This window comes from Pseudomyrmex gracilis, unplaced genomic scaffold, assembly GCF_002006095.1.
Source record: "Pseudomyrmex gracilis isolate BER0280 unplaced genomic scaffold, ASM200609v1 scaffold_182, whole genome shotgun sequence".
Lineage (NCBI taxonomy): Eukaryota > Metazoa > Arthropoda > Insecta > Hymenoptera > Formicidae > Pseudomyrmex > Pseudomyrmex gracilis.
In genome coordinates, this window is record NW_018020766.1 from 118,271 (window position 1) to 144,896 (window position 26,626).

At 39.4% G+C, this 26,626-nt stretch overlaps 1 protein-coding gene across 1 annotated transcript in view; it reads right to left on the reverse strand.

Annotated features, from left to right (window-relative positions):
• Positions 1-26,626, reverse strand: part of LOC109858041 (beta-1-syntrophin) — a 223,410-nt gene that overhangs the window by 22,991 nt on the left and 173,793 nt on the right. Inside the window, exons 6-7 of the mRNA XM_020434916.1 lie at positions 17,361-17,569; positions 207-421 (exon numbers count right to left, since the gene is read on the reverse strand). Coding sequence (XP_020290505.1) covers positions 207-421; positions 17,361-17,569 — 424 coding nt within the window. The remainder of the gene's footprint in view (positions 1-206; positions 422-17,360; positions 17,570-26,626) is intronic.

A 26,626-nucleotide genomic window follows, 5' to 3' on the forward strand; every position in this document is an offset into this window, starting at 1 on the left:
TCTCACAAATTAGTCGGAGCCAGTTAGTGTAATCAGTACACACACCGATGCGGTGTTGCACTCAATTGCACCCAACTCTACACAGGTGGCACACCGGTGCAGACCAGCCGAAATCGCTATTTGAATTCGGATACGAGTCGACCAAAGGTAATTTTCTGAAATTCTGGAGAAAGAAAATCAGAGGAACGTCATTTTGTGTGACTTACCGTGTTGCGATAAGAGGACAAGTGATACTCGGCGAAGCCCATGCTTCTGGACTCCAGGGTGCGCATTCGTATAATCTGAGTTCCCGACCCGAAACCGCTCCGAAGACGCTGCGCCACCCTCCCGTGCATCCGCCGAATCCGCTCCCGGCGCCCCGCGAGGTGCTCGCGCTACTTCCGGCCCCGTCCTCGCTGCTCTCGCTACTGGCTCGTCCGTTCTGAAAGCACATACATACAGCACGATGTATAATATATATACGTTTAATTTTCTCTTATTTTGATTTCAAACATCACAAATGCAATTGTTTTCATTTGCGCTTGCGCAAATTGAAAAGTAGAAAATTATATTTGTAAGATTTTTAATAATAAACTTTAAGTTTATATTGGGTATAAAAGAATCAAAAGTCGATGTTATCAAAAAATACATTGTCGCGCTCGATCGTTTCTTTATATCTGCCGTGATGTGAAGTAAAACGTGACGTTCGGTTACAATTACATTATTGCGCAACGTCTCGACGTTTATTTTGTTCATGCGACAAGCGACAAGAAAATGTCCTTCCGTCCCAAGATGTGACGGTACTCGTTCGCGAATCAAAACCAAAAAAAAAAAAAAACCAAAATTTTGAAAGGAGTTTAACACTAGATATACCAGCTATTTAAATATACCTATTAAAAAATACAAAAAATATATTTGTTACGAATATATATAAAGTAACATTGAGTTCATAAAATGTATTCTCTACTTATAGCTACAAAAGTCATAACATCATTTCGGAAAGCAAATGTTACATGCGGTAAAAATTTTGAATTGAAATTGCACGACCAGTCAAAATGACTGGTCTGGTAAATCTAGTGTTAATAGCGGAAATTTACCATTGTTTATAATTCACGTTAAGAGATATACGTATCGTATAGTTACATGACCGTATTAGTTTTTGAGACAAGTTCGGAGAGATCGTCAGAGATGTTTTTTTTTTTTTGGGGGGGGGGGGTTTATGCTTTTACGTAACGTAAGAAAAAACTGCCGTTTTCTAAAAAGTTGAAGGCAAAACTTGTTGCAATATTAATCAGATATGCGTACCGATATAAATTTCACATAATACCGTAACGTCTTGATATTATTTTCTGTCCGCTATATATAACGAGAGCCACTCTACATATTTTCGAGTTAAAATCAAAACTTCCTAGTTTGCTCCCTTGTTAGTAAAATCGCAAAATGCGTTGAAGTCGTGAAGAGAAACAACCTAAGAAGAGCGCATTAATCTTAAACGACTTCCTGCCCCCTTTCTCTCGGTGAACGAAGGATCAAACTTCGTCCCCGGCCTTTTCCCTAAAGCTCCGCAGAAAAGTTGCCGTAAGTAGCGGCGTAAGGAGATACATCCCGTGTACAAGAGGAGAGATAGGGGGAGAAGAAGGAAGGAGAGACCGGAAGTTCTGACGAAGTCACTCCTGGTCGACGAACGACATCAGATCGGAAAGTTTATCCGGCAGATTAAAAAACTCCATGCGGCGGACTGTCGGAGCTGGTTGAACCGTATTTTATATGGAAACGAAACTGTCGTGACCGAAAAGCGCAGTTGTTTAGATCGGATCAGAGAGCAGTTTTTTTTTTTTTTAAGGATTTTAGCGTTTTTTATCCATCCGAATCATATTGCGGCATTATATGCGAGTAAGTTCTCGGCATCTATAAATATATTCAGATTGCAAACGCTTTTCTGACGATTACGTACACAGTAGATAAAAAAAAAAAAAAAAAAAAAAAAAATAATTTCGATAACTTCAATGCCAAAAAATCGAAAAAAAATTAATGTCACAGAATTTTTAGAATCGTAAAATCATCGCTTGTTCTTTTTTTTTTTTTTCGTTTCAGTGCTCCGCAGATATCACAATCGTCGTCTTATCGGCGCGCGCCGTGACGCCGATTTTCTTCCGTGTCGTGGCAACCGTGAAATCGAGCGAAAAAAGCGGGAGTGGGGAAACGTCGCGCAATCTACGACGAGAGTACCAATGTGGAATCAAGCGAAAGGAGAGAAATATTAAACGGCCGAGAGCGAATGTCTAACGGCGTGGGAGAAGGAAAAGGTCGATCGACCGGGTCGGAAAAGTTCGAACGAATTCGAGAGAGAGAGAGAAAAAAAGAGAGAGAGAGAGAGAAAGAGGGAGAGAGGGAGAGAAAGAAAAGAGGATTGGTTATCAAACGAGAAAGAACAGCAGATATCTCGTTTTTTTTCTCATTTTGTCTTCCGTAGAAGATGCAACTTATCTAAGAGATAATAAAAAAATGCTAATGAAAAAATATTTCCACGTGAGAACATTTCGGCTGAGAACGTTTCGGCCGCGCGTTTCTCATTTCGACGAAATGATATCAGTTTATCGTACGTGATGCCATCTGAAAAGTTGGTGGTTTCTTACTTCTGGTTTTTAAAACGTATATACAGGGTGTCCCAGAAGTGCCGTACAATCTCTCGTAGGCAGGTACAAGGAGTAAAAGCGAGTCGAAAAGTCCTGAACCATTTTTTTTCTATTATTTATAACAAAGAAGTAATTATTGAGTAAATCAGGCCAATCAGCGTCGACTCTTAGCCAGGCGCACGTCAGTGAGCCGCGCGCCTGGTGCGTGTGAGCGTTTACTGACGTGCGCCTGGTTAAAGATCGACGCTGCTTGGCCCGATTTACTGAATAATTACTTCTTTATTAATTAAGTAATAGAAAAAATGGTTCAGGACTTTTCGACTCACTTTTATTCCTTCTACCTGCCTACAAGAGATTGTACGGCAATTCTGGGACACCCTGTATATATATACAGGGTGTCTGACAACGCACTATAAAGCCGACGTGTGTAGGTAGATCGGGTCATTCTGAACAGAAAAGTTATATACCATTTTGCAAAATTCGCAATATTTATTGAGATATGAATTAATAAATGTGAGCCAATGAAGACGCGGGGAGCGACGATCGGACTCTATAGGCGTGCACGATTATCAGATGAAAAGAAAAATGGCTTCTCTCATGTAATGTCTTAGTAACGAGAGGCGGAGTAAACAAACAAGCGCGAAACGACTCAGTTTCTTGCGATCGGGCGCTATTCGGCGGTACGCAGCAAGCAACGGCGAGCGAGGAGTAGAGCTGATAATTGTGCACGCCTATAGAGTCCGATCATTGCTCCCCGCGCCTTCATTGGTTCACATTTATTAATTCATATCTCAATAAATATTGCAAATTTTGCAAAATAGTATATAACTTTTCTGTTCAGAATAACTCGATCTACCTACACACGTCGGCTTTATAGTTCGTTGTCAGACACCCTGTATATACGCGCTTTTTTTTCTACATTTTAGTCACCGCAATTCTTCATACAAACCATATCTCGGTTTATCGCTACTCGGTTATTTCTTCGTAAACAATAAAAGCGCAAGAGAGAGTGATCTCAAAATCTTCCTTCGCGTTCAACGTGGGGGGGGGGAGAGGGAGGGCGGTCTACGTACATGGATATCGAGCGCCATACTTCTGTTTACGAGCAAACCGGTAATACAAGTGTAATCGCGAGCGATATTTTCGCGAGCATTAATCCCAACTATACATTTATCGGGAAGCCAAGGATTAAAACAAGATTAAACGCGGGATATCTCTATCCACTCTCACAGCTGTACTTGGAAGAGAGAGTGCTCGAGGGAAGCGCGCGAGATGGAAGAGATCTCGCGACCCGCGTTCTAAATCATCTCGGCTAATTTCGTCTAATCTTTATACCGGTACTAAAATAACAATTCCCGGGTAAGGTATGGGAGTAGGCAGCAAATTAATAACAAACGAACTACAAAGGTATTTCGGGATAACCCATTCTTCGCGATAATTCCACAAACAATGTCTGGCGTCCTACTTAGAAATGTAATGAGATACAGAGAAATGCTCTTCGTTAATTAATCCCACTCGTGTGTGCATATAAGTTGACTGAAATTAATATTGTTATCACTGAAGATTGTGCGGATTGGATTATATCAACAATTCTTTGGAAAATCGACGAAGATATACATCGCGTATTGAGATTGAGATTAAAGTGGAAACGTCGTCGTCGTCGTCGCGAAAGCTCTCAATGTTGTTATTATTGCGAGCATGACTTGTACATATTATAGTTCTGTTCTGAACACGAGTTGGCGCACATGCCCGCGATGATGCGTTCTCGGAATACAAGGCGGATTCGGCGCTACCGCGCGGCGATACAGAATGTTAGGATTAATGAAATGAAATTGTTAGAGAATTTCAGGAGCGCGCCATCAGAAGTACACCATCGTGGTTTTCACCGCGGACAGGCGCGACCGCACACTTCCGCGCACGTGGAAATTCTAATTGCCGATAATTTCGCAAAGATGATCTTTTCTGTCGCGCAATGTTTTTTCAAAAATTTTGCAACTCTTTTGATATTTACGTGAGAGAGATTTTGATTTTTCTCTCTCTCTCTCTCTCTTTTTTTAAACACATACATATCGCGTTTCATTTTGCAATTTGTAATATTGTTTCTTTTTCCACAAAACTTTTAACATTGTTTTTATTTTGAAACACTGAAAAGCCCGTGCGCGCGCTTTTGGGGAAGAGATTTTGCAAAAATCAAAACATAGTAAGAGACAGAGAGAAAAAAAAGTTCCGCGCGTGCAGTTTTATCGCGACGCAACCTATATGAAAAGATCGGCTTTTACCGCATGTACTATGCTCGTAGTTATAGTCGTTATTCTGCGATAATGCGATCATCCTGTGTATCCGCCGTTACATCCTTGTAACGCCGACTCTAATGGAAAGCACATTAGGAGGTATATCTCTCACCTCGTATGAGGGGTGGCGAATGTAAGGATGGGGGGATGGAGAGAGAGTTAGTGTTAGCCAGCTCGGCAACGCTTCCGCGCAAGCGAGTGGAAACGTTACGATATCGTTCTTAAAGTCGCCTGTCCGCGTATTTACCGAAGATATCTTTTAAAGGGGAGCTTTTATATACGCCCGAGAAAATATAAAAACGAGTTTTCGAGTTTATGTTTTTTTCCGTGGAAACGTACTACCGTTATTTTAAGGACGTTCTACGAATTATTGATTTTCCTAGGATTTTCTTTAAATTTGCGATATACATAGTTTATGATCTTATTTGTACGTAGCCTTTTTGGATAATAGGGGTGGCAATGTTAAATTCCAAAAATACGGAAGATTTAAGTTTCAATTTTTAACATGGATTTCCTATGCCGAGCCTTTGTGAAGTGGGGTTTTTTAAAGTTACTAACGACAATTTTTGTAGGATTTTTTGAAAAAACAAGTATGCGGTAGCGGAGAGTGTCTTAATTAAAATACGATTTTGAATAATATGGCAAGCAACCATTGTTTTCAAACTGTAGCTTTTTTTTTGGTTTTTTTTTTGTTTTGCTGGATTTATGTGCGCTGTGTACTGCGGCTATTTTTGAACTTCTGCGCAGAGTAAGCGGGTCTTCAGCAGTGCTGAATAGCTCAACTTAACTTTGTTACAGCAGTACTAAACTTATTCACGAGAAGAGATATTTTAGATTGCTAACTACTGTAGTCGGAGAACGTCCTTAAAGAAGCATATCGAATTGTCCGTGTCTTCGCGATCACGTCGCGAAAAATTCACAAATTTCGCTCGGACAGCGCGAAATTAAATAAATAATTGAATACGTTTAATTCGCGTCAAAATCAATTAATATAACATTTGACGTCGTATATACAGAGTGTCCCAGAATTGGTTTAACATCTCTCGTAGGCAGGTAGAAGGAATAAAACTGAGTCGAAAAGTCCTATGCCATTTTGCTAGATTCGCAATAGTTACGGAGATTTTAATTAACAAAGATCCGCGAATAAGTGTGCACCGGGCTGTCTTACGCGCGTAAGAAAAAAAAAATCTCAGTAACTATTGCGAATCTAGCAAAATGGTATAGGACTTTTCGACTCAGTTTTATTCCTTCTACCTGCCTACGAGAGATGTTAAACCAATTCTGGGACACCCTGTATATCTCATTGATGGAAAAAAAACAAATTATTCTTAATTGATAATCGCTTCGTACCGCGCGGCCGCAGTTGTTTACGCAAACTTACGCATAATTGCTAAAAGTAGCGAGAGGAGGTGGTGAAGGTAAGGTCCTCCCTCCAGAAGGACTTCGCCATCAAGACATAACCGACAAATTAATTTTCCTTGGCAATTCAATTACGCCTTAATTGGGTACGACGGAAATGAGACCGCATTAAAATTGCAACCATCCAGACGAGGCCGGAGATTTTCTTCGGATTTTACTTTGTTTGCGTTCCCTTCGAGTCGAATAAGCGGCGAATTTGATTTCCGAATGTATCATTTGGCGACTTTTCCACAACGGATTTGAATTTCCTTTGTCCTTTTCTGAGATGGATTCAATTCTCTCGATACACAAATATCCGCCATTACGTGAACATCGCGTTCGTTTGTGTTTGTATTTTTATGTTTTGTCGAAAATAAAAAAAAAAAAAAAAAAATGAGAACATCTCGACTCGAATTTTTTTCTTCGACGTTATGGAACTTATTAGAAAGAACGAGAGACGGAGTAGAAGAGATGGCGATGTATCCATCGTTCACACAAACGCAAAAGTGCCAACTCCACATTCCCTACCCTATCTGTGTCATCGTGTAGAGACACTTGCACGGATATTGACACACGTACGCACATGCACACCGTCACTGGCAAACGAACACGATCGTCTCTTGATCCGTCGTTCCAGCCGCAGTTTGCTTAGCATTGCTGATGCACTATCCACTTCCGTACAGAGAGTGAGACGGATATCACTGCGGAAGAGTAGAATACAGAGAGAGAGAGAGAGAGAGAGAGGGAGAGAGAGAGAGAGAGAGAAAGGGTGAGAGGAAGGTCCGAGGGAAGATTATGGATAGGAAACCCGTCGGTGTCTGTGTTTGAGGACCGATAGTGGCTCGCGTTCTAATTAATAACGAGCTCCTCGACGCAGTCCGCGGGTTTGCAAGGTGCACCGTATGTGAAAGAGCTTTCAGAAATCGAGTAATCGAAGGGCGAAGAGTCGTTACTCTGTCGGAGAGGATACTTGCGGTAAAGCGGCAACTTCACTCTTGCTTTGGTATACGCGAGCAGAATATTAAAAATTTTATAATTTATATATTAAAAAACTATACATATGTATTTTTATATATAAAATATCAAATATTTTTACTGTAAATAACAAAAGTCTTGATATCTTCAGTAAAAGTAGAAAACAAAAAAATTTTAATTTAATAACTGGTGATAGAGATTACTCTCAGGCTCAATAAATCTTTTATAGTATATGAATATAAGGACATGAAGAGCCGTTTGAAGGATGTTGTGCGTGAATGTGCTTAACACTAGATTTACCAGACCAGTCATTTTGACTGGTCGTGCAATTTCAATTCAAAATTCATACTGCATGTAACATTTGCTTTCCGAAATGATGTTATGACTTTTGTAGCTATAAGTAGAGAATACATTTTATGAACTCAATGTTACTTTATATATATTCGTAACAAATATATTTTTTGTATTTTTTAATAGGTATATTTAAATAGCTGGTATATCTAGCGTTAAATATATATATATGCATACACATATATATTTCGAAATAATTTTTTTCCTCCATATAGGATGCTGGATTTGCATCACATATATATATGAAGGACCCCGTATACCTCCCACTAATTTTAAAATATTGCGATTAAAACTCCTCAGCCAGGAGTCGAATCTGAAATCTCCGGCTTTCCGGGCCGTCGCCTTCCCCGTTAGGCTACCGAGCACACTTTTATTTTGATTTAAATTTTATTTATAAATCGCGGAGTTTTATTTAACCCTCGGGGAACACACCTATTTTTTCAATCAAGAAGAACAATCTGGGTCAATTTGACCCTGTCCACTTTTTGAGATGCTACCATTTAAAATGCACCTATCCGATTGGCTTGAAAAAATTTTTGGGTATATTTTGAACAGTTTGGAATATGCCTATATAGTTTTAAAGTGTCGTTAACATTATTAACATTGTAAAAAATATATTACAAAAAAGCAAAATTGAAGCAAAATATTTTGATCAAAGTCGACGAACAGGGTCAAATTGACCCAGTGTGTTCTCCGAGGGTTAATTTGTTTGGAATTGTTGTTGAAGTAAATTGACCAAATTTATTGAGAATAATCTTCGATAAATCGCAATATCTAAAGCTGATATGTTTCGTTGATACACGTGGTGATATACATATACGCTCGCGCGCGCGCGAAATACGAACACGTAGACGACTCTACCGCGCATCTATTTCGATCGTGAGAAACATGAGAATTGAAGGGGAAAGAGCAGTCATAGGGTAAGAAAAGGGTTGAGCGGGTTAAAATAGCAGTTACCGGCAAACTCCGTCGAGAAAGGCACGCCGAATAAATACCGGCGGCCGGACGAAACCGTCGATTGGTGGGTTTGAGCGATCGGAAAAGCCCGGCCAGCTCAAAGTACTCTTACCCTAAACTCTCTCTCTCTCTCTCTCTCTCTCTCTCTCTCTCTCTTCTCAACGATGCTGATTCTGCATTCCTCTCACTAAGTCCTATTCTTCTTAACCCCTGAAACTATTTCCGGTTAGCCGGAACGAAGGACTTTAGTCGATAAAAGGGGAAGGAGCGAGGAGAGGCAGTAAAGAATGATGATAGGGAAGGGTGACGACAGGGGTAAGTTTATTGTCGCTCTTTACAATGCTATTACTTCACGTTTAGAGAAGAGAATCGAACGTGAAACGCTGACTATAAAAATTCTACTTTTTTTTTTTTTTTTATCTCCGCTTCATATGGAGATGTACACAATTTTAAAACTTACAAATTGCAGTGCACCTTACAGCCGCGGTATGTTGGCACGCGCGCGCGACAACGATATCGTTCATTAAAATTTATCGTCAAAGATCAAGCACTTAAAACTTGCCCGCATATTCATCGTTGTAAAACACAGACACGATGCACAATTTTATAAAATATGGCAGGTCACGCTTCTCCTCGGGGATTTATCACGAATTTTCTCGTATTTCCACGAGAAACACCGCCGTGATTTTCGAAATAACGAATAATAGTTTCGATAACTTTCGCAGCCGTTTTTTTTACACACGCTGAGGTTTTTATTTATGTTCACGTTGCGTTTAATTTTACATTTGACTATACGAAAGGAAAGAAGGAAAGGCATTACAAAGCAAACGCGTTTTGTTTTTTTTTTTTTTTATTTTTTTTTTTCCGCGGGAGAGGTTAATTGAGAGGCGCGCTTTAAGTTTTGCTCAATTACGTTAACTCTGTGTTAGCGAAAAAATATGCGAAACTGCGCATGCGGCCGTACCACATGCTCGGATTAATTAAAATATACTTAAAGAGCGCGGCCTCGTTAATTTTCGGCTAATTTAATGCTCGCTCAGCTTCGGATTTAATCTAACGTGGTTGGCCGGGAACGAGCAAACAAATTGCTTTCAAACTTGCCACTACGTTCATGTTTCGCATTTGAAAACGATCTTATTACAGCTAGAAAAAAAAAAAAAAAGAAAAGAAATAAATAGCAACAACCTACAAAAGTTTGCAGAGAACCGCAAGTTTTTTAAGAGATTGCGATCTTAATTTTCTCCATCGGCTGAAGGTAGGCGATGATTACGTACAATTACCTACTGTACTTTTTTTTTTTATTGTCATTTGTATATATACATTTTCTTCCAAACTTTGATTTTAATATCTCTCTCGCAGTTTTTTGTTTCGCGAATAAATTGTCATCATGAAGATTTTGTTGCGAAACAAAATGATCGTTAAAAAAAAAAAAACACTGTTTGCGACGCGTGTTACCCATTTATATTAAATTAATGTCGTCGTTATCATTGTTTGTACTTCAGCCCATTTTGAAAGCTGTTTAATTTCGATAAAAAACAAAGTGACAGTTAAATATATATATATATATACATATATATATACGCCTCTGTTCGACGTGCCGCACTGTCCGAGCGCGGGACACGGCGTAAGAACTGAGTAAACAGAAATTGCAGTATGATTGGGAACGAATTTATATTCGTAGCGGGAGGGTTACGTTGAAATGAAGCGATCGTTTTCCCCAAGCGTCTGTTCGATTTTCATGGAAATTATAATGGCTCGTCGAGGCTGTTTCTCCGAAAGTGCCCCGCGATCACCCGAAATTCCATGAAAATTCGTTTATCGCGAGCGAGCAGACACGACACGACGAAATTAATCGACGCCATCGACGCACTTTGATGTGGAATTTTAACGCTTTTTGCGCTCGATGTATTCTCGCTATTTGTTCCCGCCCAATCGACTCTTTTTTTCTTTTTTTTTTATCCATTGCGCACGCATGACTGCTGCAAACTGACAAAAAAAAAAAAAAAGAAATCGTTACAGATGACAAGATAATTACATCGTTTTAGCGAGGATTTTGTTTGCCGTTTGTGATATTTCGATGATATTCACTCTCAATTTCAGACGCAATATCGGTTTTCTTTTGCACATAATGAACTTCAAACGTTATTTTGAATGAAACATTTAGCGCGCGCAAGTGACCGGATAACAATCGATTAAAAATCGATCGTTATTACGACGCGACTTACGCGATCAAATATTGTAAGAATCGTCACACCGATTAATATAAAAATTGTTTATTCAGTTCTATTTCGCACAGGTTTCTTGTGACGATGTTACAATAATTGTTTAAAATAACTGCGCGACTATGATTAAGATACACAGTTCACTACTAATAACTACGTGATGATAAAATGATTGACCGTAACTGACTGTTCGATTCTGACTGCCCGCCTCGGTTCGAGGACGCGCTTTTATCAGGGCCTGAGTTCGGCCAAGGAAGGTTCTGGAGTTTTCCTTATTTGGTAATATTCTAGACAGGGACTTATACCGGTATGCAAAATACCGGTATTTTACCGATATTTTTGGGTAATACTATGAAAACCCTTATNCAAACCGAAATGCAGAAATACCGGTATGACGTCATACCGATATACGATAATACCGGTATATTTACCCATATTTACCTATATTTACCGATAATTTTTTCGTGATTTTTTAAAAGTAATATTTTAAAACTATAAGTGTTGTCATTATGTTGATAACACTTTTTAATAATATAATGTTTATAAAAAACTGCCGCACAAAAACTTAATATTATTTAAATTATTATTATTTTTTTATATAATTAAGAACAGTAACGATAATTAATATAATTAAGAACAGTAACAAAATACACATAGACATATTTATCAATATCCAAATTTGTTAAAAATTTCACTTTACATTAGTCATGCTACGTAATAAAAGAAAGCATGAATAAACAGCTGCTTCAATTGGTTTATAAAAAAAAAGCGTCTTTATATTTTGTCGGTCTATAAGTCCAATAAGCGATAGGAAGATTAATTATGCAACAAAAATTGCTTTAATTAACTTAATCTAATTTTTAAGAATACCATTAGTAGGAATACCGAAATAATACCGGTATTTTATTACGGTTTTCGGTACATATTGGTTTTCGGTACATATCGGTTTCGGTACTATAACGGTAACGGTATACAATCTCTAGTATAATACCGGTATTGAAATCATACCGGTAATAAGTCCCTGATTCTAGAGCATTCTCGAATGTTCGAAAATAATCTAGAAAGGTTCTAGATTCGGCTGTGTGCTAGGACAATTATTTCCTGTGTCGAAAGATTGTCTTATATATGGAATGTAAGGTATTTCGAAGGGTCGATAGGTGCGTCACGGTTTTATCGCTAACCGTCGGTTTTTATGATACTAAAAATAAACATGGAAAGTTCTAGAATCCACGCGTAGCAACTAGACTAAGCTAGACAATGGTCACAATATCAAGTATAAAAGTCAGTTGAGGTCAAAAAAAACACACACGTTGGAGTTGGTCTCGGTTGATGCGCATCAACGAATTGGGGGGCTTTGCAACACGCGCGCGAAAGAAATCGGAATAACATAAGTCTCGTATCTTCGTGTTTGCGATTTCAATTTCGTCTAATCTCCGGTCGTCTCTCGGCGTGTCGGTGTTTCCCTCGCACCGTGAATCACGATTCGAGGGAAACGCAACACACAGTGCGCCACACGCCAGTCGAGAGAATCGGATCCCGAACACATTTCTTTGCCGAGATTGACACTTTATTGCGGTCGTATATACGAGATTAGAGAAAACAACATTCCGCCATTCTGGCCTATATATATATGTGCGCGTCCCTTCGGACTTTTTCCCGGGGGCGTTACTTTTGGGGGCGCGGCGTCGCGTTTCCCGTTTCGAATATGTGAACTTGTTGGATTTATCGACTTGCCCTTACCCTCCTCACAACTTTAGCGCGCGACTCGTATTTGCGTCACTCCTCTTCTACTACAAATCGCCGAGAACCCCGGCCACGCAGAACGTCGCAGTTTGTTCCCTTTCTCTACGGACAAAAAGAACCGTCCTTGCGACACCGGTGCTTACACGCGCGCCAATCGCCAAGCAATTGATTCCGGACACAATGTTTTTCAGATTGTAAAACATGGGAGGAAACGCGCGAGCATGGGAGAATCTTTCGATATCGAAACGCGTTTCCGAGAGAGGAAACAATATCTGAAGAGAACGCGCGTTTACGTGCGCGCACGTAAATGTCTGCAGCGTATTGTTAAAGCGCGCGTAAAAATAACAAAGAAAAGTGAGTCTAGTATTGGTTCGGTTGTAAAATTCGATAAAACAAACAAACATATTTTTTAAAAAATAATTGTTCGCTTTTATTGCTTTAGTTTCGTTAAATAATGTTTGAGAGCGCGCGAGTCCTCGTGTAATTATCCTATCAATAAAATGAACACGAAGAGGATTTACGTGGATTTGTGTAATATATTTTATCTTTTTTTTAGATTTTTTTACATTTTATTTTCAAACTATGTAATCCAAACAAGTGCGGATAACAACAATTATAATCGGCTAACGCGGCAAGCTAGCGCGCGCGCGGAATCGAAATCGTCGAAACGCAACCAGCGCCGGAAATCGATTACGTCTATCCAATGGCAAATAAAATAAATCGCCGATTTAAGCGCGCGTAGACGGCACGCTGCGGACGACATTAAACAGGATGACAGAACGTGCGCGCGGATGCAGATATATATAAGATACATATACAGAGAGTCGACTGGCTCGCGCGCGCGACGCGTACACACACACACACACACACACACTCTCGCCCTCACATCGCCCGCACATCGCGTGGATAGTGCGTTTTCCACGGTGGTTTTGAGTATTTTTTTTTCGCACGGCGCTTTCGCGACAGTTATGAAAAAAACGCCATGCGCAATCGGCGCGCATTTACTCGTCCTTCGTTTCAACGACCGAGGGGAATGAGGGGGGGGGGGGAGGCCGGCCCGATCTACAGAAACCGCCGTTCATAAAACGCAATATCCCAGAACTTTACGAGCTTTGCGCGGTGCTCAACGCGAACGTTTCCGCAAGCAAGTGCGCGCTTCTAAATAATGATACAACTCGTCCAGTCAGTTGGTCACGGTGGGGGGGACGGAGGGGGACCACGTGTCCGGGGAAATCCATAAACGCTCGCTTCGCCCGGCTGGATTACCGACAACGGCACTTAAATATCCCATCGGATCGTTAATTAAATGACACACGCCGATCGGTTCCCGGTGTCATGGATCACCGATCAATAAATTCTGCTCAAACGCGCGCCGCTCATCGCCGGTGTGTGCTAATGAATATGCCGGCGCGCTGGTTCGCGCCGAGCGAGAGAGCGTATCTCGCGCGACAGATTCGAACGATAGCGGGGTGCGCGAGATTTATACGAATGTAAAATATCGGAAACAAAGACATCTGTATGTTTATCTCCCGTCTATGTACAAACTTGCGGGGGTCAATATTGGAGTCGGAATATTCGCGTAATATGTAATAAGCGCCAACTAATGTGTGGGAGGATTGTGGGGTATGGGGGGCGGAAGGGAATTGGGAGGACATGATTGAAATGGTGCTGGGGGAGGGAGAAGGATGGTTAAGGAGGTTGGAGAAATATAGGGGAACGGAAAAAGAGGTAGGACAGGGGGAGGGAGAGGAGTGATTAGGAAGGGAGGGATGAAAGTTGGTGAGTGGGAGTTGAGTGAATGGGTGTGTGGAAAGAATTGTGTAATTGTATGTATGAGAGTAAAGAGAGTATGGGGACCGATGGCGGAGTAGCTGGATAGAGTTGATTGCCGAAAGGGGAGGTCCACATTGCGTAGAGTAGGGTAAAGCGATTGCGTGTGTGTGTATATAGGTATTTTAGTTTTAAGTTAGTTGTAAGGTTAGTTGTAAGAGTAGATGTAAGATTTTTGTGTAAGGTATTGTAACCCTAAGGGGAATCAATAAACACTATCTATCTATCTATCTATGTAAGCGCCAACTAAAAGATGCCGAATATTGAAACAATAAATATTCGTGAAAAATAGGTGGATATGCAGTTATACGGATCAAATCTCCGATCTCAACAATTTTGACATATGTTGTCAAAGTCACATCCCTGAATAATAATACGAAGGTTTTAGCCGTCAATCGTTGTTTGTCAAAAAGTTATAAACAAAAGAAGTTGCGTCAATACACTCTTATTTTCCGACACACTATGTACATTTTGTATTATTTTTCTTCTTTATTATTTGCAATATTTGACAATATATGTCTGTTGTTATTATAATACATTTGTAAATATTATTCATTGGTTCGAACAAAATTCAATATCATTTAGTAGTTTTCAATATTATTGTGAAACATTTGTCTGTACGTTCCTCGTGTACGTAACGGCGTTTGGCTTTTTTTAACAAGACTACTTTATTTATTGTTTATGTTCTTCTTGTTCGTGTTGTAAGCGTGTAGACAGAGGGACTTTGTCCCCCCGCGGAGGTAGTGGCTTCGCCCCCCTTCTTCCCCTCGAAAATCCACGTATACACTCTTGACATGAAGCGACATTTAATCGAAAGCCGTTCTTTATTTTTCCTCGAGAAGGTATAAGAGGAGAGGCAAAGCCCCCTTGTCTACAACACAAACAAAATGTACATGGTGTCGGAAAAAATAAGAGATCATTTATAAAACTTCTTTTGTTTATAACTTTTTAACAAACAACGAGCGACGGCTAAAATCTTCATATTATTACTCAGGGAGGTGACCTTGACAACATATGTCGAACTTGTTGAAATCGAAGGGTGGTCCGTATAACTTCATATTTACCAGTTTCCAATTTGAAGCAAACGATTTTCATGTTTCCAACAAATGAAGTATTTATTTTTATCGCCCCCCATTACAAAGCCCCCTTGCCTACAACACAAACAAAATGTACATGGTGTCGGAAAAAATAAGAGTTCATTTATAAAACTTCTTTTGTTTATAACTTTTTAACAAACAACGAGCGACGGCTAAAATCTTCATATTATTACTCAGGGAGGTGACCTTGACAACATATGTCGAAATTGTTGAAATCGAAGGGTGGTCCGTATAACTGCATATTTACCAGTTTCCGATTTGAAGCAAATGATTTTCATGTTTCCAACAAATAAAGTTATTTATTTTTATCGCCCCCCATTACACGTTCTACTGAATCAGAACAAGAAAAGTGAGTCACCAATGTTGAATCAACTCACAAGTTTTGTGAGTAAAAGATAAAATTGACATTATCTGCGACCGCAAATATCCAATAAAGGCATCCGAGACGGTACCGGTAGACGATATTTTAATCAATTCCAAAGCCATATATTCACGTCTATACAACACTAAAATGTTCAATTGATCGAAATAACGAGTCACACTTAAATTATGATTTTCATCGACGTCGCCGGCTATTTATTTGCGAATCCGCGAACTTCATCGGAAACGGAAATCCTCTCGTTTCTATCTAGCACAGTTTCCAATTAAATATCATCACCGGAGAGAGCGTCGCACATCCAGAGGTGCGACAGTTGATCTTTCCATCTCCGCTTAGCTCTCTCCGCTCATCTAACTCTGTGGACGTGTCACTTGCAGAGATCACAGCAGGTAAACGGTGGCGAGCGATGGCGAGCCAGGGCATCGACGACGTTGGGACCTGCCGACGCTATCGATCCACCGATCGTATAACCGACGGGAATCGATAACTAATACGCGAAGCCCCGTCGCCGGATGTTGCCTTGTTGATAAAGGACCGCCCTGTGAGCGCCGGCAGCGGCATCAAGGACGCCGCAGGAGGGCCGTAGGGCAACGCGGGCTACCGGCACATAATTGATTGGCATTAGCGCGCCTGATTGCCGGTTCCCTCCTCGGAAATCGTCCCACGAGCTGCTTAAATACTGGCCGACGTCTCTTGACGGGGCCAACCGAACGAGCACGTATTTGAACGGTCGCGACAGTAATCAGGCAATATGGTGCGTGCGACCAAGGAAGATCGATTGATGAGGGCTGAATTCTGGGTCCCTCTCGTCGCCTGCTTTCCTATAACGTTGACGTTGAATAATCCTATATATGCGGGCTTGTCTGTACTATCACATAGTGTCTCAGCAAGCACCGTCTGTTGTCGCTTCCTCTTATCCGTAAATATTGATTCTCGCTGCAAAGGGTTTCGTCCCTCGCCGCTATGGGAAATCGCGAAATCGACATTTTGAGAAACTATATATAAGAAAATCGGATTCGATGGATATGCAAACTCGCGCATAGTCGCGCCGCGACTGTGGAATAACAATCGAATATGGTTTTCGGTAAATTGCTAGTCGGGTTATATGCGGGCGCTTCTTATCGGGAGGTTTTTTGCGTCAACCCTTTGACAAACTGTCGAAAAAAAAAAAAAAAATCACTCTCTCAATCCGCCGCGATAGCGGTGGGATCGAAAGAGCCGGGAAATTAAGTTCCAAACGTATAGATACGGGGATCTAACACTCTGTGAGGAGGATGCAATTCTCTTTGCAAAGAGAGCGTGTAATGCGTCTTCTAGAAAAAAGTGTTAAAAAAAGATGGAATAAAATTTCTCCAAACTTTTGCATGCGTTGAATTTTGCGACGTTTGCGCGCAAAAAATTTCAATGGTCGATCGGATCGGTTGGTTGAATAATCGCGCAAAGGATGTTGGAAAGATGTCAAGCATATCTCTCTTAGCAGAAGTGGAAAACTTCTACTATACCTGAAGACAATGTCTCCTCGCGAGCCAGCCAATATGCTGAAGCTGCTGCGGATCCGGAAGTGCTGAGGCCAGTCGTAATGCTTTCAAGGTGAGGGCTGCCAACGCCGAGTGCAAAGCATTGAACCAGACGTTCGCCTCGGTGTTATCAGCGGCTCTCAACCAGCACTCGTGCACCCCATCGGGCGAATGTAACTCCAGAATACGTCCTTCTGAAACAACGAGAGAGAGAAAAAAGACGTGAAATAAAATATGCTATGTTCGACAGAGCGCGACGGATTGTTGCCGCCACCGCGCTCCTATTTCTCGTGGAATTTTTTTCGAATCGTTTCTTAAAAAGAAAGAACTTTTTTATTCTCAAAAATCTGATTTGATTTAACAATTCTATTACATCGAGAAATTTCTTATTTTCTTCCAGAGATTAAGGTCCCGTCAATCATGTGGAGAAAAGCCGGTGGAAGGTCTCGCACCGACGGCGCCAGAATTAAATTCTTCCGATGTCGCTTCTCTAGTAGCTTATAAACTTTCATCTAACGTTAACGCGAAAACTTTAATGCGTTTGACATAAATCGCGCACAAGATCGGTCACGAAGGCTCGGGAATAAGTTTATAATCGTGATATCGCCGGTTCTGGAGATTTGTCTCGCTCTTCGAGAAATCCCACATAATTCGTCTACCTACACACACACACACATACAGAGAGAAAGAGAGAGAGAGAGAGAGAGAGCTCCGAGAACCTCGCAATTTCCTGTTTGGCTGGGTTCGAGATTTATTATGCTAATACTATATAAGCCTGTTTTTCAGCGCCAATAATTGTGCCACTGCAGCGCGTTATCGATTTCCCAGAACGTATTGCGCAAACAAGATGTTTTAAGAGGTTTTAAATTTATTAAATAGGAACAAAATGTCCGGCACATATGTATTTGTACCAAAAACTACTTAAAACTTGACATTTATATCAATAATAATTATTGAAACTGGCATATCTATTCTACGAGACTTTTCAATCTCCTAATTATACGCGAAATGTGTGTGCGTGTGTGTGTGTGTGTGTGAGAGTTATAATAAACTTTACTCTCTCGCTCTCTCGTAATAGGAAATTTCAGGTAAGCGCGGCGCAATTGCGGAGTTGTTTGAAATTGCAGCCATCTCTTTTCGCTCGGTGAGCTTAGACTCTCAACCATCAAACTCATTGGCATTTCGTACAGAAACACGCGCCGACGTGCTCTTTTTCCGATTCCGTATACACATTCTAATCGCTCTCTCTCTATCGGGAGAAACGCGCAGAAAGTTCTGGGAGCAGCAAACTCCCCCGTGCTACGTGTGTGCGGAAAGGCGCGGCAGCCGTAAGAAAATATTGAATTTCCGATCAAAAGGAAATTACGCTCGAGTTAAAAGCCCCTTTATGTCACTTCCGTCTACCGACCTTTTCTGCCTAAAAAGAGGCAAACGAGACGAATATCGGTCTTGCGAAAAGGGGGACAGAAACATCGAGAAACGTAGCGTGATGTCGAAATGATAGGATCACGTGATTAATGTTTTCCCTCATCTATTTTATTGTAAAGGGAAATTTAATCGATCGAGTGCATCTCGATAGATCTCTCACGGCGGAAGACAGGAAACTAATGTATCGAAAGTTTTTGCAGGAGCTTATCGAGTCAGAAACACGATTACTTCCAACTACTACAATTTATCTTTTTTTGACGTTGTAATTGCAATTAGAGCTCTGTGTGTGTCTGTGTGTGTGTGTCATTTAAACAACTGCAATTAGTAACTTAGTAAACAGCAATTAATAATCTATTCGTTTTAATGTTATTAAAAGATAATTATTTATTCAAAATTACGTCGGTTTAAAATGTCATGCAAAATCGTTGCAAAAACTGCGTCGTATAACGCACGTTTAGTAAAAAAAAAGTATCAATCTCGGTGTTTTTCTTAAAAAGAAAAAAGAGTTATTTGTAACAGGTTGCCGAAGCGCTAACCATCTGAATACGTTAGTCATTTGTTGAATACACGCTTCGTAAAAAGGATCGCGAGGATATAATTTTAGATGCGTTGTGATAACAGTCGTGCCGAGTGATAACAGCCACTCTTCGGGAAACACACAGCTAACGCCGTGAAATCGAGCAACACAGCCGAGAGAATTCTTTGCCAAAAACCACCGAGCGTGATCCCGAGCGTCTGTCTCGTTACGTATACATGAGAAGAATACACTACGCGAATACATATATACATATATACCTACATAATACGAAAATAGCAAACTCATATTGTTTCGCAAAAGGTATAGAAAACTCTCTCTCTGATGTGTATAACATCCAATATTCATCTTACACAACAATATCATATTACGTATAGTATATCGTACATAATATTGAAAATAATTAAACAATATTTTTTTTAAACTAAGAAATATATTATCGGTCATCCGAGCCGATCGCAGCCGATGTTATGCGGAAAACGGCGTATGTATATATATGTATATGCATATATATATTTGTTCGCGTGTAAATTTTTACGCGCGAATTTTTTGAATTGAATATCAAAAAATTTACACGCGAACAAATATATATATATGCATATATATATATACGCAGTTTCCGCACAACATCCTGCGATCGGCTCGGATGACCGTATTATTTCTTAGTTTAGTAACTTATCGAGCTTCAATAAAATTTAATTGTTAATATTTTTTTTTATATATATATATATAGTATATAATAATATTTATTTTATATATATGTAAGCGAAATATATATATATATATGCATATATATATATACATACGCCGTTTTCCGCACAACATCCTGCGATCGGCTCGGATGACCGTTAATATATTTCTTAGTTTAGTAACTTGTCGAGCTTCAATAAAATTTAATTGTTAATATTTTTTTTCTTCACAAACAATTTTCTCAAATACTCGAGTACTTTTATCAGATCATTTCAAAATATCTGCCTTCCGAGAATGTGCATCTTTCCGTTGAGAGAAAATTTTCACACTTTCGAAAAATTAACGCATATATGTATATATATATATATATATATATACATTACGCCGCGATCGCGAAACGTGCTTTCGCGCATTTTTCGTGAGCTACCGCGAGAAAATTCTTTTCTCGCGGTTTTCCGCATTCAGTGTGCCTTCTCTCGCGCGTAAGATCTATGGAAAATCGCTTGATTTTGCGTCAACTAGTACCGCGAGGAGAACCTTTTTGCCGGTTCGGCAGAAAAATGCAAGCGAAGATTTACGCGGGGATAGAAAAGTGCAACCCGAGTAATTGTAGCAAAATTCTTTGCGCTTGTGTGTGAGAAAAGAAAAAAAGAAAGAGAAACAGACATTAATTTGTATACTTTTGCTTAAAAGTGCAAATGAAGAATAATTCGTTTCTAATGTTTTTTTTTTTTTTTTTTATTGTTTTCTTAATGAATAATAAAATTCGATGCAAACGAATGAATATTTTGTATTATGCTTTCATTGTTTTTGTTTATATTTTACTGTTTATGTTTTCGTATTATCAATCTTCTTCTATATAATTCCTCTTCATGAATTTTACAAATTCTAAATACTTTTTCTTTTTTTGCACCAACCTTCGCTGCGAAAACTCCTCGATATTATACAAACGCCATTTTCGCCACGCACACTCGTAGAACTGCGTCTCGAGAGGGGATCTTATTTTTCCCGGAGACGAACCGCTTCTTCGTCGGCGAACAAGATTGCCGGGATCTGCGAAAAATCTGCGAGAGTCTGATTCGCTCTAAAGAGCGGAAGGGCAAGGGTGGCATTTGGGCAATAAAATGTCGAAGCGACAAAGGCAGCGAAAGGGAGGAGAACAGGGGGTTAAGAAGGACGGGATGCGCACGATGGCTCAAAGGAAATCGAAATGCGCTCGCGTCATTTCGTTACCTCGCTCTCTCTCTTTCTCTCTCCCTCTTTCTCCGTTCCTTTCCTTTTACTTCCTTCCACCATCGCGTTTTTCCTCTTAAGAGTGCGATTTCCCTTGAACGTAATTTTCCGGACATCCGATCGACCAGATTTCGCTTTCGTTTCTTGTTTTGCGCTTCGCCTGCTGCCGCAAGTTCTTCCTATTGTCAAGCTCCGACCATATGAGTGGAATAAACAAACGGAATAAAAATAGAAACAAAACCCCCCCGAAAGAATTTTATTTCTCTTTATCTATATGTTATCAGTTTGTTATTCTTTTGCTTTAACGTCACAAAATTATATATACGCGCGACTTCGGTTTGTTATTCTTTCGCTTTAACGTCACAAAATTATATATACGCGCGACTTCTGATACACACGCTTAAATTTAAATTTTAGTTTTCCAAAAAAAAAACGTCTATAATTAACGTGCATTTTTCAAGATCTCAATAAACCACAGTAAAAAAAAAAAAAAAAAAAAAAAAAAAATTAAAAAACGATTTTTTACATTTTATTTACCGTATCGTAGGCTATCGTGTTACATTTTTCATTAGCATATTAATGATTTTTATGAAGTTACAGGATTGCATGAAAAGATAATGTGAGCGGTAATATACATGCTGACGCATGGTTTATTACTATTCATTTGATTTCATGCAGTGTTAATAACCGTACCGCTTATAACATCATAACGTCATCACATGATATGAAGTAATATGCGCGACCGTGCTTGGTTACATTCTATAACGTTCAATCAACGGAATCCTACATACTTATTAACGCGGCATATTGTCGCCGTAATATGGCACGTTTTCTGTTAATTATCACCGCGGCAAATAATTATCATTCGCCATGATGCATAGCACCCATCGTGTTGGACGATGTCCTGTCGTAAACGTTGCCAATCATTCTATTTATTTCTCTTGTATCGGTACGTACCTACAGTGTTTTTCGCTCGCGAGAGATAATATACTCCGTGTTATCTTAGATTCCTCGAGAGTTGTGCGCGAATAAAATTTGTATTAAACTCGCTCGACAATCGCTTGTAATAAATCTCAAAATTAACAAAAAACGAGACATAATAGGTAGGGGAGACCGGGGCACAAAGTAACATCCAAAATAGATTGTAAAAAAAAATGTACGCAATATTATGTAATATTAGTTACATTATATAATAGTCACATCCTATAGCTTTAAGAAAAAACAAATATAATATCTTATATATCTTTACACAAAAGAGTATTTTAATGTTAAGTACAATCGCGCAGATTTGTCAACCTGCCCCATACCCAGGGTTAATTGTCACATGTCTTTTATGCAGAGAAACAATAAGATAAAATTACTGGTTTTTATTTTATTAAATTTATTGAGAGTACATAACATTATACATTAAGTATAAAGTATTTATACAATATTAATAATCATATATATATATATAAAACAAATTTAAATGATTTCACAATACTAAATCAGTTAAAAACTATAAAACATAATTAGTAATCTTATCTTTAATAAAAAAAAAACAATGACAGGTACTGAAAAAGTTATAACGACGCATAACGATCACTGCGATTACTTCTTCGCGCATGCTCACCGTGTGACAACTTATCCCGTCTCAATTTGAGTCAACTTATCCCAAACGTTCATTTTAAATAAAAGATATTATATTTATANTTATTTAAAACTACCATATTTCCTATACATAAGATAAAATTGCAATTAGAAATTTTAAAATCAATGAAATTACTAAAGAATCGAGATCAGAAAAATCTACTTGCCATATCCAGTTTTTACAAAAGTGCTCGTAAATATCATATATAATGTTTTTAAGAAAAGTTCTTTCGTACACGTTACTAACACAACTAGTAGCAACTTACAATAAAAAGAAGAATATTTTCCAAGATTTAGTAAGCAAGATAATAGCAGTTTGACAACTAACCCCGTGTCACAACTAACCCCGGTCTCCCCTACATAATAAATATTGTATGTAACGTATAGATGTAGTTTCCTAGAACAAGAGACGATGAAACAAGATAAAAATCCTTTTTCAAAAGAAACTTGAAAAAGATGAAAAAAAATTACTCATATTTTCGCGAGAGAAAATCCACTAATTTGTAAGATGTTAGTTTCTTAAATACAAAGTCGAGTTGAAAAAAAAAAAAAAAAAAAAAAGAAAGAATATTTTTTCTTCAACCATCCCGGTATTCTTTATTTCCGCATACTACGTCATAAAAAATACACTAATTCAGTGAATTTTTGATGGGTCCGCTCCGAGTCTACGGAGACACAACTTCTTCCCGTAGCTTCAACCAAAGCAGCGGGAGCGGCTTCGATTTTCTCTAGGAAGAAAAGGATCCACCGCTTTAAAGTTTGATGGGCCATCCGGGAGCAGCGGCGGCAGAACGCCGACAACGTCGCCAACAACAACGACGAAGACGAAGATGGCATACTCCAGCAGGCTGTTCCGGGTCTCTTTATGCGCGCTTAATGCATTTTTGAAGGTTGGAATATCATAAAGACGAGCCTGTAATAAACTGCGCGACGGTGGCGCAAACTCATCCCCAATAACCAACCCCTCGTCGTCCGGCGTTCGCTTCCTCGGCGTCTCGCATCGCATGCTCCAGTGTCTACGTGCCGGGAAGGTTCCGAAGGGGTTTGAGAGAAGAGAGAAGGGAGAGAGAGGAGGCGGTTGTGTGGAGGGCGGCTGGTGGCTGTGTTATAAAGAGGAGTACCCCAGAAGGGGATTTTCAAGAGGGTGAGCGAGATGTTAACAGCCAGACAGTATTGTCGTCAAGCCACACCCGCGTTTTCTAATCAGAGGTACTCATTCCCCTGCGAGTCCTCTCCTGTTGATCCCCCCCACGATACCACGGAGAATAAGCAATCAAAAATATTAAAATGTTCCGTGCGCGCGTGTCAGCTTTTTTAAAAAGATTGAAAAACGCGTTTGTATTTTCCTCAAAGTACGTCAGATAAAATAAAGAGAGAGAGAGAGTGACGCAAACTTGTGATTACTTTATAAATTATTTCATAAGCAATAAAATTATCACGTGTTCTTGTGACAAACAAATATTCTCTTAACCCTCGGAGAACACACTGGGTCAATTTAAAAATATTTTGCTTCAATTTTGCTTTTTTGCAACATATTTTTTACAATGTTAACAATGTTAACGACACTTAAAAACTATACAGGCGTATTCCAAACTGTTCAAAATATATCCGGAAAATTTTTTCAAGCCAATCGGATAAGTGCGTTTTAAATGGTAGCATCTCAAAAACGTGGACAGGGTCAAATTGATCCAGATTGTTCTTCTTGATTGAAAAAATAGATGTGTTCCCCGAGGGTTAAAAAAAAAACCAGCTTCTTGCGCGCTCTAGAAATAATTAAAATTTAATTCGCTCTCCGTTTCTAACGAAACATTTTCCTCAAGATATTTCACCAAAGCCACATGTCCGTGGTGCGAGCGGAATAGGGATGTTATAACGTGAATCAAGTCTTAAGATCCTTACGTCTTAACGTCCCTCGCGTCGCGAAACTATTTCCTCGGTACGATTATTCATTAAGAGAGACAACGGCGGCGTATTACACGGCTGTGTAATGCCGAGACGACACGACGAGCGAGTTACAGCGCGAATCCAGCCACGATGTCGGCACCGGCTGGCGTTTCCTTACCCTCACGGTTGAGGGCCGTCGCGTGCTGATGCAATGGAAGCTGCCTTCTTCAGAATGAAACAAGCGCGTCAGACAAGCGCGCTACGTCTCTCGATTCTTCATGCCGTTTGCATTTGGGACGACACGAAACGATTCCGGGAAAGACGGAATGACGACAACAAGGAACGCCGACCACGATAATCTGCTTCCTGAACTTCTCGCACGACGCGCGGGAACAATCGGCCTGAACGGTGGAACTTAGATTGCGAGAGTAAGCTGATGTTACGGAAATTGAACTCCAGAAGAAGGATGCGTATCCTTGAGGAGAACGCCGCGACCGTGTAATCGGGCGCACCGCGAATTCCTTGTTAATTAAGGAAAACTGATGGTGTTTCGCAGCAAAACAAATTAATTAATTATAATTAATTAATTATAATTTTATAATATAAAAGAAAGTTTGTCGCGCGCGCGCGCGCGTGTGTATTTGCACGTGTTGCTAAATTCAATTGGCAAACTTGGAAAGATCGAAGAGAAGATAACGAAGTCTTGTGACGATATGTAAGAAAGAATCTATAAGTTTTAAATAAAAAACTTTGAAAAAAATTTTATAAATTTTAAATAAACTTTTTTTATTATATTAATGTCGACGATATGTAATGTCACGGCTCTGACGTTTTAACAGCTAAGCTTCGCTTTCGATCAATTCGGTTAAAACGTCGGTGACATTATTGAGCAGTTTGAAAGTATTAAAACAGCTCTTCTCCGGGGTAAGCCTAAGCGACGCTTTGCTTAATCTCAAGGTGGCACTCGGCGAACCTTCTCGTCTTTCCGCGATGATGACGTCGTTTAATTAGAATAGTACGGGGGTAATTAAAGGGATTACCAGTGTCCGACAGAAAAGATTCCAGGTACGCCGCAAAGCGGTCGACTCCCCGCTTCCGATTTCGAATCGCACAACTTTTCTTCCAAAGCATTCCAGAATTCTCCCCTCTCGCACAAATGTTTTAATCCTTCATCCTGTCTCTCACAAGGTTCGAGAAGATATTTTTTGCTTTCAATTTGTTGTAATAATATTATACACAAAAAATTTAATTTCATACAATTTTGTACATACGTATATGTGGAAAACATTATTATTATTAATATATATATATTAATATATATTAGCGATCGGTTCTCAGTTACTTTGATAATTGTATTTTTTAATCACGTGACTTGTTAAAGTTTTCAATTCAAGAACTTCATATTCATGTGCGTAATCATATGATAAATACCATCGCTTTGTTTGTAAGTTGTTCAATTTAATTTTTATAATTTTTTTGAATCTAACATCAATTTAATTTTTATAATTTTTGTGAATCTAACATCAATTTAATTTTTATAATTTTTGTGAATCTAACGTCAATTTATTTTTTGTATACATATATTGATAAAGGCCTGATCTAAGGTCGAAAACGTTCTATATTATGTTACCTGCTTGAATAAAGTAACGTTTCTATCATACGCACATTATCATCAGTGTTTTTGCTTCAAATGGCACATTATACTTTTTGTTTTTTAAAAATTTTTGAAGCCCACCACACTCCTCTTCTACTTTATTATTATTTTCTTCTTATACACACGTTCGTATTAACACTCATTAGACGTGGAGTAAAAACTGAAACAGCGCAAAACTCATCGCACACATCTTCTTGA